Genomic DNA, 16044 nt, shown 5'->3' with positions numbered 1-16044 from the left:
TTCCAACTCGTGGTGACCCCATGTGTTTCAGAGTAGAACTGCAGTCTACAGGATTTCCAAGGCTGTGACCTTTCAGAAGCAGATAGCCAGGCCTTTCTCTTGAGGTGCCTATGGGTGGATTTGAATCATCAGTCTTATGGTTAGTAGCTGACCACTTAACTATTTGCACCACCCAGTGACTCCTGACTGTGGCACCAGGTACCTACATTTAGAGTTGTTCTGCAAAATTATGGGGCAAATGAGAAGTAAGGGTCCCACGCTCATCCAAGTTCAGCCATCCAAGTTGGACTTTGAACTAACTCATCCAAATTTGGAAATGGGTCTGACAAAACCCCACATTCACTATAGACCTGAGCACAAAGAAGACTTTCTTTGCACTCAAAGAAAAGTTAGCAGATAGAACTTCCCAGAGAACTGTGACACCACTTTCCAAGAAACAGCTAAGAAAATGCAAGGGGTGTATATTTCTACCAAAAGCTGGGGTTTGGTTGAGATGACTCGGCATAGCCCCCTTCCTGGCTCCAGTAGTCTAAGCGCCTGACTCGTACTTCTTGAGAACAACAAAGTGATTTAAAGTCTAAAGAGAGATGAGCAATCCTCAATACACAGGCAGAAAAAGTCCCTCTGAGACAGGAAGCTGCTGCATAGCCTTGCTGGCAGAGGCAGCGCTGTCTGACATGTAGATCTTCTGCCCTGGTGTGTCTGTAAGCAGCTGCCGGACTCCTGGCAAGCTCCCTTTTCTCTCCTTCCTGACTGATGGATTCCAAGGGGCTCCTCTCGTTGAACCTCCTGCTATTGCTTTCTCTGGCTTCTGAGCTGAGCTGCGGAACAGGTGAGTGTTCATCTGTTTGAGGTTTTGGATACTATGATGACCTGCTAGGAATCAGCACAGCCCTGTGGATAGAGAAAAGATGCAGGGGCTGGGGGCTGTGGCCGCCTTTCTCTTCCTTAGGGACTGGCTCTGAGTTCTCCAGCATCTTTGAAAAAGGAAGGAACATTATGAGTTCCTGGGCTCCTACTAAGGCTCAGCCTCACCAATCCTAGTTCCCAGGGAAACTGGGAGCTCTAATCCAAAGGTACTGGTCACATTGTAGACCAGCCTTTCAGGGCGAGAGGTTCTGGTTGAAATCTTGGTTGAGTGGTTGGTTTTGCATGGGTTACCATTCTGGCAAAGACCCAGGCTAGAGAAACTAAGCTGGAGGGGCAAAGCTCTGAGAGATTAATCCTATATCTCTGCCCTGGAGGAGATGCTGCACACACACCAGCAGACAAACCAGGAACATGGTCCAACAAGAAGGAGGGGGTTAGAGCGGGAAGGAGAGGTAGAAGTGAAAACCTCAGGTCTTCAGCTAAGAACAGACTGTGGCCACAGTGTGGTCACTGATGGCTATTTCCTAGAAGAGAAGTTTCCATGGTAGAAAGGAGGGGAGAAGCCAGGATTTCTGGAGCCCAGGGCTAATTATGGTAAGTGGGAAATGCAAATCTGGAGCCTTCAGGGTCAGTGCAGCTCCAGCAGCTGGACCATATAAATAGCAGAGCATTTGGAGCTGGGTCCTGCTCTTGTCTTTTGCCTGTCTTCCTCCAAAGGTAAGCTAGGGTTCTCCATTCAGTATTATCAGGGTTATGAGAAACGGTACTTGAGGGGGAAAAAGTGAAGCTAGAAGTGCACCTTGGGCTGGCTGTGTGAGTAGGGGGTGAGCATCAATTCCTTTCTGCTTAAATGCCTTGGGGCTTTGGTTAGAGTGTAGGAGACAACCTGGAGTAGAAGCGGCATCAGGGAAGGGGGGAAATCCTGACACCCAGGGTGTTTTGGCCTTGGGGTTTTCAAGATGGCAAATCCATTATGGACTTTTCTAGGAAAAGCCCCGGGATATGCCAGGGATGTGTGGGAGCTGCGGATGTGGACTCTCTCTTGCCAGACTCCCAGATGAGGAGGCCCAGAGGGTGCCTGAGCCTTTGCTATGCCTCACTTTACCTCAGAATCAGGCAGACCCCAAGGCTCTTACTTCCTGAGGCCTAGGGGAGGAAGAATGGAACTCAGGACTCAGAAAGCCAAAATGAGCCACTTAAAGTTGTCATAGGAGAGCCAAGTCTTCCTTGGTGGACCATCTTTCTTGGAGTACTTGTTGGTGACTACCAGGAGTGACTGGGTTGAAGTGTTGCCTGGGCTTTTTCATCCCTGGCTTGTTTGGCTCCTGATCAGTCTAGCCCATAGCATCTCCAGGTTCTGCTGACAGCTGCTTCACTGCGCACTTTGGGAGTCAATGGTTAGTGAGAAAACAGCCCAGCCTGATAGGAGCCTCCACCCAATTAGCAGCTACTCCCTTCTTTGCATTCTGTCTTCTCCGAAATATGTACAAAATTTTTTTCAGTATTTTTATTTTTAAATACACACCATTTTGTGAAACCCCAATAAAACCCAGGCGGAAATGCTTTGCACATGAGATAGGTCAGCCATGACAGATTTACTCAACCAAGAAGACTGATTTCTTGTAAAATCCATACCCACTCTCCTTCCCATCTCAACTCAGCTCACCTTCCAGGCAGAATTCTAAAAATTAAAAAGTCTACTGACCCATCCCCAAATAAGTGGGTTTTCCATTTCACCCAGGGAGCTCTTTTATTTTTTCAGGCATGCCTTCCCCAGCCTCTTCACACACACTAGGGGAGAGGTGAGGGACAAGTGGGTGGGTGCTATACTTGGCCCAAATTTGTCTGTTCACTGACCCATTCTATCCCAAGATGTAGACTTAGTGCTTCCATCTCTTGAAAGTTGCATACGGTAATATGAAGCCATCACTTTTGGCATCTCCAGCTCTTGGCTAGAAATCAGAACATCGGGGCTATTTGGTTTCATCCACAAAATAATTTGAATGATTCCATTCAGCCACTATCTATTGAGGACACATGATGTAAGGTGTGGGAGAAATAAAGCAAACAACCACAACCTCTGCCCAGCACTTGACACAGTGCCTGGTCCTGAGAGTTTTTCCATAAATATTTGTTGAATGAAAATAGTAGCATGTATTGCATGCTTACTGTATGCCAGGCACTGCTTCAACTTCTTTATGTGTATTATTCATTTAATTCTTACACCAACCCTATAGGATATGTACTGTGACTACTAGCATTAACATTTTATAAATGAAAAAAGAGGCCCAGAGTGGGTCTAGTGATTTCTCCACTGTCACATAGCTTGACTCCAGAGACTACTGTCTCAACGAAGGAAACTGAATGAGTTTATATTTGGTGAAGGGAGGCTTCAATCTGTACCTATATCCCTTAGTAAAAATTAGAATATACTACCTATAATTGAAGTACATGGAACATGCCATAGAATTTTTAAAATATGAGAGACTTGGATAAAATTTAGAAGGATTTGATCTGGAATTCGGAAAGTGGATAGAAACTTTTTTTGTCATGCAATTTTTCACTTAAATTTTCTGTTAAGTGGTTTATTTATTGGGAGAGTATCACACAAATATCTGTAAAACCTAAACAATTCAAAAAGGTGTGAAGTAAAGACTTACTCTCCCTCCCATCCCTCTTCCTGAAGGCTTACACTGTTACCAGGTTCTTGTGTGTCCTTCCAAATATATATGTCTATTGGGTTGAATTTTTGTGGTATTTGAAAAAATAGTATTCTAGATGAAGGCACAAATGCAGAGGTAAAGTTTTGTGAGCGTTCAGAGGGAATGGTAAATGAAATCTAGGCTGCATGGCTCCAGTACTTCCATCTCCTCACTGGGAAGTGAAGAGAAGGGTCCTCATAATTTTTCCCCACATACCTCTTAGGGGTATGTCTTAGTTATCTAGTGTTGCTGTAACAGAAATACCATAAACAGGTGGCTTTAACAAAAAGAAATCTATTTTCTCACAATTTAGGAGGCTAGAAGTCCAAATTCAGGGTACTGGCTCTAGGAAAAGGTTTCTCTCTCTGTCAGCTCTGGAGGAAGGTCCTTGTCTCCTTGAGTTTCTGCTCCTAGGCAGTCTTCATGTAGCTTGGCACCTCTCTTCCTCCATCTTTGCTTCTTGTTTCTTTCCCTTACTTATTTAATCTCTTTTATATCTCAAAAGATTAATTTAAGACACACCCAACATTAATCCTGTTTCATTAACATAATAAAGACAGCCCATTCCCAAACGGGATTATAATCTCAGGCATGTTGTTGTTGTTAGGTGCGGTCCAGTCTGTTCTGGCTCATAGCGACCTATGCACAACAGAACAAAACACTTCCCTCTCCTGCACCATCCTCACAATCGTTGTTATGCTTGAGCTCATTGTTGCAGCCACTGTGTCAATACACCTCTTTCAGGGTCTTCTTTTTTTTTGCTGACCCTCTGCTTTGCCAAGCATGATGGCCTTCTTCAGGGACCGATCCCTCCTGACAACATGTCCAAAGTATGTCCAAAGTATGCAGTCTCGCCATCCTGGCTTCTAAGGAGCATTCTGGTTGTACTTCTTCCAAGACAGATTTGTTCGTTCTTTTGGCAGTCCATGGTATATTCAATATTCTTCACCAATAACACAATTCAAAGGGGTCAACTCTTCTTCAGTCTTCCTTATTCATTGTCCAGCTTTCACATGCATATGATGCAATTGAAAATACCATGGCTTGGGTCGGGCGCACCTTAGTCTTCAAGGTGACATCACAGGCATAGAGGTTAGAATTTACAACACATATTTTTGGGGGACACAATTCGACCCATAACAGGCTGTTAGAAGGTGAAACAGAGCACATTCTGATTTTTGAAAGAAGAAAACTTAGGCTCTATGTCGTGATTCATTCCTTCAGGTTTTTTGTTCACTTGAGAAACAAGAATGTATCGAGCCTCCACAGTGTTCTAGGTGGGTGCTAGGGATACAGCAGAGAACAAAACAAACTCAGTCCTTGCTCATGGGAGCTTATAACTGAGTAAGGATGACAGGCATTGAACCATAAGTCAAATATGTGATGCAGGAGAGTTGCAAAGTGCATTGGAAGCATATTGCAGGGAAGCCTAACCTAAGCTAGGCGTCATAGAAGACTTTCCTAAGGAAGGGATGTGGAGGCTGAGAACTGAAGGATGGGAGGAGTTAGATAAATAAAGGGGTAGAGCTTTCAGGCTGAGGCACGGTAAGTGTAAATGCTCTAAGATAGGAAGACCCAGCAACACCAAGAAATAGATGAACTGCCACTGGGGTTATGGTTTAAAAAGCAGTATTAGACAAGTTATCTTTTCTTTGTAGGCCTAGGTAAACCAAAAGAACTATAAGCCTGCCTCTTCTCTACCTGAAGGAAGTGTGGCAAGATGCTACAAGGACACAAGAAAGCATCAGGGTGGGCAAAAAAGGGTTACCGTTAGGTAGAATATGACCTTGTGACTGGGTTAGCTAAATCCTGCTGCTTTCAGGCCAATATCCATGGGTTCATTTGAATGACTCTACTTTCTAAGCAGAATTACCCATGAAGGAAAGTGAGTTGGTGTTTCCAGCAACAAATGTTTCCTGCCAGACTACTTTGATAAACAGGGCTAACTGAATCACAGACTCACTGGAAAACACTCATCAGGCAGTAGGATGTTTCAGAGGCAGGGACTCCACTTGGTGGGTTTTATGAACCACTTTACCACCTATCCCCACTCCCCCCCACCCCACACACACTTATTTTTCCACTTATGTTTAGGTAGAAATGATTTCCAGCGTTCCCTCCAGACCTGCCTCTCACACACTGGCAGGTGTTACATCAACATTGTTTATGTGGGTTGTGGGTCTGTTCCCCAGCTCTTCCTGGTTAATTCTTGGTTTCATTCCCCACATAAACCACTCAGTCACTCAGCCTGCCCTTTACAGCTGCCCAGTTTTCTATTACTCTTTCCCTTCCCGTTTTCTTTATTTTTCTTCAATAAAAAAAAAAATATATATATATATATATTATTTTGCTACTCCCCTCCTCATCCTATAACCCCTCTCTCCCCAATTCCAAGTTCTGGAAGCAACCACAGTGCAAAGTCTGCAGGGCAAGGTAGAGGGAAGGGTGCATGGAAGGGGTCTGGGAGGGGAGGGGGTTATGGTCTGAGAGTGGGGATCATTTCTATTCTTTTTTTGTTTTTTCCATATCCAAAATTGGTCAAAAAGTCAACGATATGGTAGAGGTTGTTAACCTTGTTTTGAACCTCAGGTTCCTTTGAGAGGTGAGACTTACAGTTGTTCTCCCAGAGAAGTATACACCTATGCTCATCCCCACAACTTTTGTACACAATTTCAGGGGTCCATGTACCACATGACATTTCTACTTGCATGTATAGCTATAAAATTTGTCATTCCTTTAAATATAGACAATTATGTTCAGGACTTAAGAGGTTGTTCCCTTGGGTACCATACCTGTAATTCAGGCATGTAGTCACCAGCGGAGCCACGTTACCTGGACAGTCCGGCATTTGTGTGACTGGAAGGAAGTCCAACATGCTTCCCAATTTATAGTAGTTTAAAAAACAACAACAACACACAAAACAGCATTCCTAGTTTAGTTAATTAAAAAAACAGGAAAGAACACTCTGTTTTAAGAGTTGATATAGTAGCAGCAATTTTTTTAAAGGAACAAATGCATAATTGCCTTTTTCAGTTTCCTTAACAATTATGGATCTCAGCCCCTCTAGTCCCGATTTCAGCCCAGACTGCATTTTCTTTTTCCCAGATCTCTGTTCTGACATGAGCTGAGATTTTCACAGGACAGTGCTCGGGTTTTGGGGCATCTGGGCATCAAGAATATTTTGACCAGTTTGCCCAATTTTTCAACAACTCATCTTAACCACAAGTCAGTCATGTCCCTTCTAAGTGGCTGGATTACTTAAGCAGAAGGTTCTATTTTAGTCTTCTGACTTTTTATCAGCTAGAACAATCTGTGCTCTCTCTGAGTCGTGGGCTCCTTCTTTTATGAACACTAGCTTATGGTTAAGTTCAGTTGGGCAAAGTTAAATAAGAGAGATTTTTGTCAGTTAAAATGGCTTTCAGCATTTGTAAATTCAACAAATACTTATTAAAATCCTACTATGTGCTAAGCACTGTCGTAGGTCATAGAAAAAAAACAGTGAACAAAATGATGCTCTTGTTCTCAGGGTTTTTGCATTCTAGCAAGGGAGATAAAAATCAGAAACATGTAATATAATTATCTTGGTCATCTAGTGCTGCTGTAACAGAAATACCACAAGTGGGTGTCTTTAACAAAAAGTAATTTATTTCTTCACAGTAAAGTAGGCTAAAAGTCCAAATTCAGGATGTCAGCTCCAGGGAAAGGCTTTCTCTCTCTGTCGGCCTTCTTATCAATCTTCCCCTGATGCAGGGACCCTGGGTCCAAAGGATACCCTGTTCCCGGCACTGCTTTCTTTGTGGTATGAGGTTCCCAACTCTCTGTTTGCTTCCCTTTCCTTTTATCTCTCTTAAGATAAAAAGGTGGTGCAGGCCACACCCCAGGGAAACTCCCTTTACATTGGATGAGGGCTGTGACCTTAGTAAGGGTATTACGATCCTACCCTAATCCTCTTTAATATAAAATTACAATCACAAAATGGAGGATGACCACACAATACTGGCAATCACGGCCCAGCAAAATTGATACACACATTTTTTGGGGGAACACAATTCAATCCATGACAACAACATGAGGAAGTGATAAGTGCTATAAGAAGAGGGAAGAACATTATTTTTAGATAGAACGGTCAGAAAGGCCTTACAGGGGAGATAAATTTTTGAGCAGAAACCTAAAATAAAGTGCGGGAACAAGCTATTCAAATATGCCAGAGAGAGGGAACAGCAAACACAAAAGCCCTGAGATAGAAACGTTTGAGGAATAGCAGGGAGCCAATGTGGTGATAGTGCAGTGAACGAGGGCTAGGTACCATGGACCAGGTGGTGCAGAGTCTTTGAAGCCCTTGCAAGGAGGTCGGATTTTATTCTATGGATGATAGAAAGCCCTGGAAGTTTAAAAGTATGTGAGAGACCAAATCCGACACGGTTTCAAAAGATTACTCTGTCCATTGTACGATGCAGGCAGACAAGTTGGAAGGCAACGGAAATACCCAGGTCTGTGATGATAATGGTAAACATGAAGTAGGTGAGAAGTGCTTGGATGCCATTCATATTGTGAAGGCAGAGCCAACAAGATAAGCCGATAGACTGAGGGTAGAGCATGAGAGAAAGAAAGCAGTCAAGGATGATTCCAATATTTTTGATCCGAGAAATTGGGTGAATTGTGATATTCTTTGCAGGAGGGGCCACAGAATCCAGAGTTCATTTGTTAAGGTTGAGATTGCCTTTGGACCTCCACGTGCTGCAGTGTCACTATATTCACAAGTTCTTAGTTTGGAGCAGAGCACAGACCAAACACTTCTAATGGCGTGACCAACAGACTTTCATTTCTTACAGAATAAATAGGACACGGATGAATAGGACTGCACATGTCATCTTCATTAGCCTAGGTTCCCCAACGTTAGGCTCCCACCACAGGGTTAAATAGCATCTAAGCACATCCCAGTTCACATCTTGGGAGGAAATTGCCTAAATTCCTCTCTCCTGTGATTAAATACTAATCAGACAACCATATCTACATGCCAAATAGCATGTACAGAGAATAGGTAGGGGAAGGGGTGATAAAAAGGGGAAGTAAAAAGTAAAAGATGGTGATAAAAACGGAAAGTCCCCTGCAGGCAATAAATATCATTTATTGCCCCTGCTCAGGCTATTCTAGATTTACTGGGGCCAGAATACAGCCCTTCCTCCTTTACCCCACAAAGATAGTGTTCTGGGTTTCTTTAAAGGACAATCATCTCCCCCTGAAGCACATACCTTATGTGCATTAGTAACTATTATGTCCATTAGCAGCCAGGGAGACAGTGAGGGGGCAATTATAACGTAGGACACCTGTGCATCCAGCAGCGCTGAACTGTGTAGACAATTGGGAGTGCAACAAAAGAATGTGGGTGGGAGATATAACTCTGTAAGCATACTGGAAATATTTCAAACCATGCAACTGGATGAGACACTGGATTAATGAGGAAGGGGAAAAGAAGAGGTCTGAGTACTAAGTCCTAGGACGCTCCAATATTTGGAGGTCTAGAAGAAAAGCTTGTAGCCACAGAGACTGAGAAGAGACAGCCAATGGAATAGAAGGAAAACTAGGAGAGCACGGTGTCCCAGGAGACAAAAGAAGAAAGTTTTTCAAGGAGGAAGTGATTAATTTTGTCAAATGCTACTGGGAGAGCAAATAAGAGGAGGCCTGAGAATTAACTTGACATCATGAAGCTGACAGTGACCTTGACAAGGGCTATTCCAGTGAGTAGTAGGGGAGTCTCTCTGGAGTGAGTACAAGGGAAGATGGGTCAGGAAATGGAAACAGAAAGTATAAGTTTAAGTTAAATGCATTTTTCTAGGAAAGCAGAGAAATGGGGAAGTAGCTTGACTTGGACGTGGAATCAAGGAAAGGATTTTTGAAATCGGCATGATTTTTCTTAATGGAAATAGCCCAGTAGAAAACTGATGATGCTCCATACTCCCTGAGGGACCAAATTACCGGACTGAGGGCTAGGGACCATGGTCCCAGGGGACATCTAGCTCAACTGGCATAACATAGTTTATAAAGAAAATGTTCTACCTCCTACTTTGGTGAGTAGCATCTAGGGTCTAAAAAGCTTGCGAGTGGCTATCTAAGATACTTCATTGGTGCCACCCCATTTGGAGAAAGAGAGAATGAAAAAAAACAAAGGCACAAGGGAAAGATTTGTCCAAAGGACTAATGAACCATAACTACCACAGCCTCCACCAGACTGAGTCCAGCAAAACTAGATGGTGCCCGGCTACCAGAAACAACTGCTCTGACAAAGATCACAATAAAGGGTCCTAGACAGAGCTGGAGAAAAATGTAGAACAAAATTCTAACTCACACACACACACAAAAGGCCAGACTTACTGGTCTGACAGACCGGAGAAACCCCAAGCATATGGCCTCCAGACACTCTTTTAACTTAGTACTGAAGTCACTCCTAAGGTTCACCCTTCAGCCAAAGTTTAGACAGCCCATAAAACAAAACGAGACTAAAGGGGCACCAGTTCGGGGACAAGGACGAGAAGGCAGGAGGGGACAGGAAAGCTGGTAATGGGGAACCCAAGGGCAAGAAGGGGAGAGTGTTGACATGTCATGGGGTTGGCAACCAATGTTGCAAAAACAATATGGGTATCAACTGTTTAATGAGAAACTAATTTGCTCTATAAACCTTCACCTAAAGTACACTTTTTAAAAAATTGATGATGCAAGAGGCAGGGACAATTGTAGGAAAAAGCCTTGAAGCAGATGAGTGCTCCATGAAGGAAGAGGCTCTGACCTTAAATGAGAGCATAGACCATTCAGCCAGGTGGGTGGGTTGATTTGGTGGTGGTAATACATAGAAGTTCTCTATTGTTTCTTCTAGCTTTTCAGTGAAATGAGAAGCAAGTACATCAGCTAAGAGAGAGAGAAAAGCAGGTTGTGGTTTGAGGAGCGAGGAGGTGTTAAATGATCAGCAGTAGAATCCCTTACAGTGGTTTAAAAGTTTTTTTTTTTTATTTGTTTCGTTTTGTTTTGGTTTGCTGGCTCAGCTTTTTTCAAGAAGAGACCCAAAATAATTTCTCACCCTCAATATTATTAACTATCTTAGGATTTGGGGGCGGGGCGGGGGAGCTAGGACTTTACAGTTTTAATGCTAGGCTCACCACCACCATGACCCCAAGTCTTTCAGACTTTTGTTTATTCCTCACCACTAGAAATGATGCTCCTGGCTCCCTGGTCCCCTGGGAGCTCAGAATTACTTTCATTTGCTCTTTATCTTTCATCCTATATACCCAATGGTGGCAAGAAGCCTGATGGAGGAATTAACAGACCTGGATTCCAGTCCTGGCTCTGCCTTGTACTAGTTATGTGTCTTTAGGGAAATTATTTCATCCCTCTGTGCTTTAGATGCCTTATCTATAGGTCCAATTTGGTAGTATTCCCTCCCAGATCAGAGAAACCCAGTGTTCTAGTAGTCTGTGTTAGTCGTGCTAGTTCTAGTTAGCTCTATCCTAAGGAGCTTAAGATTTCCACTGGGATTTTTTAAATACTGAAAATACAATGGAGATCCTCATGACGGTCCTCATAGAGTACTAAGGACCTGGCAACCCCAAGGATAACCCAAGGGGGAGAGGGTGATCCTCCCAGTCTGCCATTCGTAATCCACAGATGATGTGGCTCTTGAAGACCTCTATGATAAAGGACTCTCTTCTCCTTCCCATAGGTGGACACTCAATGGACTGCCCCAAGATTATCCAGAGGTTGGGAAGCAAATTGATGCTGCCCCTGACGTACAAAGGGATAAATAAAAGCATGAGCGAGAGCATCCGCATTGTTGTCACAATGGAAACATCGCTTGGAAGCATCTTCAAGAAAAAAATAGTGTCTCTTGATCCATCTGAAAGGAGCTCTCCACCCAATCTAGAAGACCGCTATAAATTTCACCTGGAAAGCCTGAGCCTGGAGATCCTGAAAAGCAGGAAAGAGGATGAAGGCTGGTACTCTATGACTACGGAGCAAAACCATTCGGTCCAGCAGTTTTGCCTGGAGCTGAGGCTTTATGGTAATAATTGTGGCTTCCCCAATTCACACTGGAGGGCCAAGATGGTCCTATATCCAAGAATGTAGACCTCTCTCAGAAGCAAAGAGTATTTAGAATTGGAAGCAACTTGAAAGGTCATCTAGTCTGAGGATATAAACTGGGCTTCATGGAAGGAGTTGTAGAGGTTCACAATTTATTTTTAATTACACATTGGTGGTAGCTATTAACACTAGCTACCCTCACCCTCATTTGCCAAAGGAAAGGAGTCCAGCTGCCTGTGTACTGGGGGGCCTGGAGACCACAGGAGCTTTAGTTTGCAAAAAAGATTTTGTTTGGGAAAAAAAAGGCTTTTCTTTATGATTTTTAAAATGGAGCCCAAACTCTCTTTCATGGTTGAGGACACTGGAATCCAGAGAGAAGGATTTGCACACGCTTAGGCACGTGTGTAGGTTGTTCACTGCCTTAGGGCACTGGGTAAGTGAGAGCTGAAATTCAGCTCCTGGTCTGCTCACCACCCTGACACAGGATTTCATCTACCTGATAGAAGTGACTTTTTGTCATTTAAACAAAGGCTCTGGTTATAGGGTCGTTAGTTGCAGAGCTTAAACTAGGGCCCAGGTCCATTTGACTCCAAGGTCAGCACTTTTTTTCTGGCATCTGCCACTCCTTGAATGCACCCAGAGTTTGTGTCTCTTAGGCCCAAAGGCTCACATGAATTCCCAGGAATCCTTCCAACCGCATGGGTCTTCCCTGCTTCCTCAAAGTGACTTTCTTCTCTCTGTGAACAGGACAGGGAGCCCCACCCACCCAACATTTCTTTGAAATCCTCAGGTGTCTAGAGGAGAGTTAGCAGTATCCCACCCTTCCCAACCCCTTCCCCCAGCACTGTCCTCCCTTCACACAGTGTGAGCAGAGCTTCCCCACCCCCCACCAGGTGTAAGGAGTCCATTTAGCTCTAACAGTGACTGGGGACAAGGCTGCCACAACCAGGGAGACCATACAACCTGCAATTTTTCAGAACAGCCTATGTCATACATTCTGTCCTTCTATTCCTATAAGTTCAGTCTTTGTCACATCTTATAGTGAAATTCTTACCTTGGAAAATATGGTCTCTGCAACCATGACTTTCTCCTTAAGTCAAAGAAAGAGACCAGATTTTGGAGTCAGGACCAGGTTCATTTTTCAGCTTGGCTGTTTGAAGCTGTGTGACATGATATAAGACATCCCACTTCTCTGGGACTCAGTTTCCTCATCTATAAAATGGGCATAATTATGACTACCTCAAAGGGTTGTTGAGAAGATTAAAGAAGGGGATGAATGTTAAATTCCAGCAGTGTGCCTGTCCTACCCAAACAAAAAAATGCATTGCCATCAAGTTGATTCCAACTTATAGCAACCCTATAGGACAGGGTAGAACTGTCTCATGGGGTTTCCAAGGAGCAGGTGGTGGACTCAAACTGCCAACCTTTTGGTTAGCAGCCATAGCTCTTAACCACTATGTCACTGGGTCTCCCCCTGTCCTACAAAACAAAAAACTGGCTACTGTCGAGTCTATTCTGACTCATAGCGACCCTATAGGACAGAGTAGAACTGTTCCATGAGGTTTCCGAGGAGTGGCTTAGTGGATTTGAACTGTGACCTTTTGATTATCAGCCAAGCTCTTAACCACTGTGCCACCAGGGCTCCAGCCTGTCCTACAGTAGCTGTAAAATAAATAAGACTTTCCCTTTTTCCTTACCCACTCCACAGCTTAAGAGTGCGGTAGGTTGATGGAGTCTGTGGCTATGATTTTAGAGCCATTCCCACCCCAGATACAATACAGTTTTTGCTACAAACACACACACCACACACTGTAGATAAAGCCCTACCATTAAAAACCCATTATTTTAGTAATTTATGTCATCTGAGTTTTTTTGTTTGTTTTTTGGGTTAATACCTTTAGTCAATTACAATTAAAACCCATATGAGATTAGTCGATGGCAAACTCCACTGATCGAATACAGGAGAGCAAACTAGATCAAGGGACGTCTGGAAGAGCTCTGGTTATAAATAGCATTGGCAAGAGAAAACTAAAAAACAAAATCTCCTTCTTCTCTATTTTATCCCGAGGCGGTCCTGGAAAGGAGTGTAGGGGAGAGAAAGGGATGGTGCCAAGTAGCAGGTCCCACTAGAAATAAATCACATTAAACCCCCTCAGTGAGCGACAGATGTCATTAGGCTGTGTTGTTTTCTAACATAAAAGTCAACTCAGAATTCCAGGGGGTTCATTTCAATGATGGCTCCCTTCCCCCCCTTACTGACAGAGGAGGTCTCCACTCCAGAAATTAAGGTGTTAAACTGGACGCAGGAGACTGGGAACTGCAGCTTGCTGCTGGCCTGTACAGTCGAGAAGGGGGACCATGTGGTTTACAGCTGGAGCAAGGAGATGGACGTCCACCCACTGAGCCTGGCCAACAGCTCTCACCTCCTGTACCTCACCCTTGGCCCTCAGCATGTCAACAACATGTACATCTGCACCGTGAGTAACCCCGTCAGCAACCGCTCCCAGATCTTCATCCCGGGGCCCAGTTGCGGGCCTAATCCTTCAGGTGAGTGCCCTGGGGGTGGCTAGTATGCCACTTGACTGAGTGTGGGCTCAGTCCCCACCTGGATCAACTGCTCTGCTTCCAAAGTCATACCCTTCACTTTAGTAATAGCACTTAAATTTTTCTTCATAGTTTACAAAAGCGCCCATGTGTGTTCAGTGAGTGCATTCTCCTCATAATGACCGAAAAGAAAGGAAAAACAGTCACAGTCACAGTCAATTCCAACTCATGGCAGCCCCATGTTTGTGGGATTACAACTATGCTCTGTGGGGTTTTCAATGGCTGATTTTTGGGAAGTAGATCACCTGGCCTTTCTTCTGAGGTGGCTCTGGATGGGCTCAAACTGCCAACCTTTTGGTTAGCTGCCAAGTGCTTACCTGTTTGTGCCACCTGGGGGCTCCTTCGTAATGACCAGGGTGGCATTATTAGGCTCAGTTCATAGTTGAGGAAGCCAACAGGAAGCGATGGAGCCAGACCCAGAGTCCAGGTCTCCAAGTTGTGATCCATCCTCTCCCCCACCTGCTTTGACTCCAACCTGCAGGGGAGGCTGGATGAGGAGGTGCAGGTGGCAGGCCATGACTTCCAAGTCCATGCACCACTAGTGATGGGCCACTTCTGTACCATTAATCAATATTTATTGATCCGATATGCTATAGGAAATTGGGAATAAACATGACACATGATCTCTGCTCTCAAATAACACATTGTAAAGATAAGGTATGACACATTTGATCAATCATGAAAAACAGAAAATCATGAAGAACCACATTTTATGTAGTGCACTGTGAATCCATAGCAGAGAAGTCAGAGAAAGGTGGGACTAAGACCTGGAAGTCTAGGGAATAACAACGATAAATCGTATGGCTCTTTATTACTGACAAAGCACTTTCAACTGCATTATCTCTTTTAATTTGCACAATAACCATGCTAGATATGTGTTAGCATCACCCTCATTTTACAGATGAGGACATTAAAGCTCATTGCATCTCACTACCCTCTTCAAGTTTCCTCAGCTGGTAAATAGTGAGTCAGCACTTAAACCTAGATCCTCTGATTGCTTTTTCTCTAGAAAGAAAAGCATCATCGTTGTGCTACCAAAAGGAAGAGGTGGCAGGTTAAGTAAGCCCATCTAAACATTTGAGTTTGGAAACAGGACAGACCACTGACCCTTTCTGCTAACAGATCTTGCATCCCTGCCTCAGGCAGGTTCAGGGACAGAAGAACCAGGGGCCTGGCACCGCAAGGCATTACTTAAACAAACAAACTCAAAAAAAACCAAACAAGTTGCCATCAAGTCGATTCTGACTCATAGAGTAGAACTGTCCCATAGGGTTTCCTAGGCTGTAATCTTTACAGAAGCAGACTGCCACATCTTTCTCCCTCGGAGTGGCCGTTGGGTTCAAACTGCTGACCTTTCAGTTAGGAGCCAAACTCTTAATCACTGTGCCAGCAGAGCTCCTTAAGGGATTCCTTAGGCCCTAATATTCTTCTTTCTGCATCCATTGAAGAATATAGGAGTCATTGCAAGGAGACTCTTGCCCATAGTAGGCTTGACATCTACGTGGAGGGCTTTCCCAGATCACTAAAATGGGGAGATGGGGAGTCCAGCCAGATTATGCCCTTCAATATAGTACTCTTTCCAGTGAGATGCCCCGGAGTATTTCCAGATGGACATTTATTGAACTTCTACTGTGTTCCAACTACGTTCCAACATTGTGCTAGGTGCTACGTATATAGAGATGAGAAAGACACGAGCATTGCTCTGAAGGAGGGCGATAGTTCTATAAGTTATATGATAAAGAATTACCATAACATATAGTGTGCAACAGAAGTACGTGCAAGGTTAACAAAGAGGAGG

At 44.0% G+C, this 16044-nt stretch overlaps 1 protein-coding gene across 1 annotated transcript in view; it reads left to right on the top strand.

The window, feature by feature from the left end:
* The first annotated feature begins 610 nt into the window (after window positions 1–610).
* Window positions 611–16044, top strand: part of SLAMF1 (signaling lymphocytic activation molecule family member 1) — a 58961-nt gene continuing 43527 nt past the window's right edge. Inside the window, exons 1-3 of the mRNA XM_003415189.3 lie at window positions 611–832; window positions 11284–11622; window positions 13905–14189. Coding sequence (XP_003415237.2) covers window positions 757–832; window positions 11284–11622; window positions 13905–14189 — 700 coding nt within the window. The 5' untranslated portion in view covers window positions 611–756. The remainder of the gene's footprint in view (window positions 833–11283; window positions 11623–13904; window positions 14190–16044) is intronic.

This window comes from Loxodonta africana, chromosome 3 (assembly GCF_030014295.1).
Source record: "Loxodonta africana isolate mLoxAfr1 chromosome 3, mLoxAfr1.hap2, whole genome shotgun sequence".
In the NCBI taxonomy this organism is placed as follows: Eukaryota; Metazoa; Chordata; class Mammalia; order Proboscidea; family Elephantidae; genus Loxodonta; species Loxodonta africana.
Note: the sequence above shows the minus strand (reverse complement) of the source record. Positions and strands in the feature narration are given on the sequence as shown.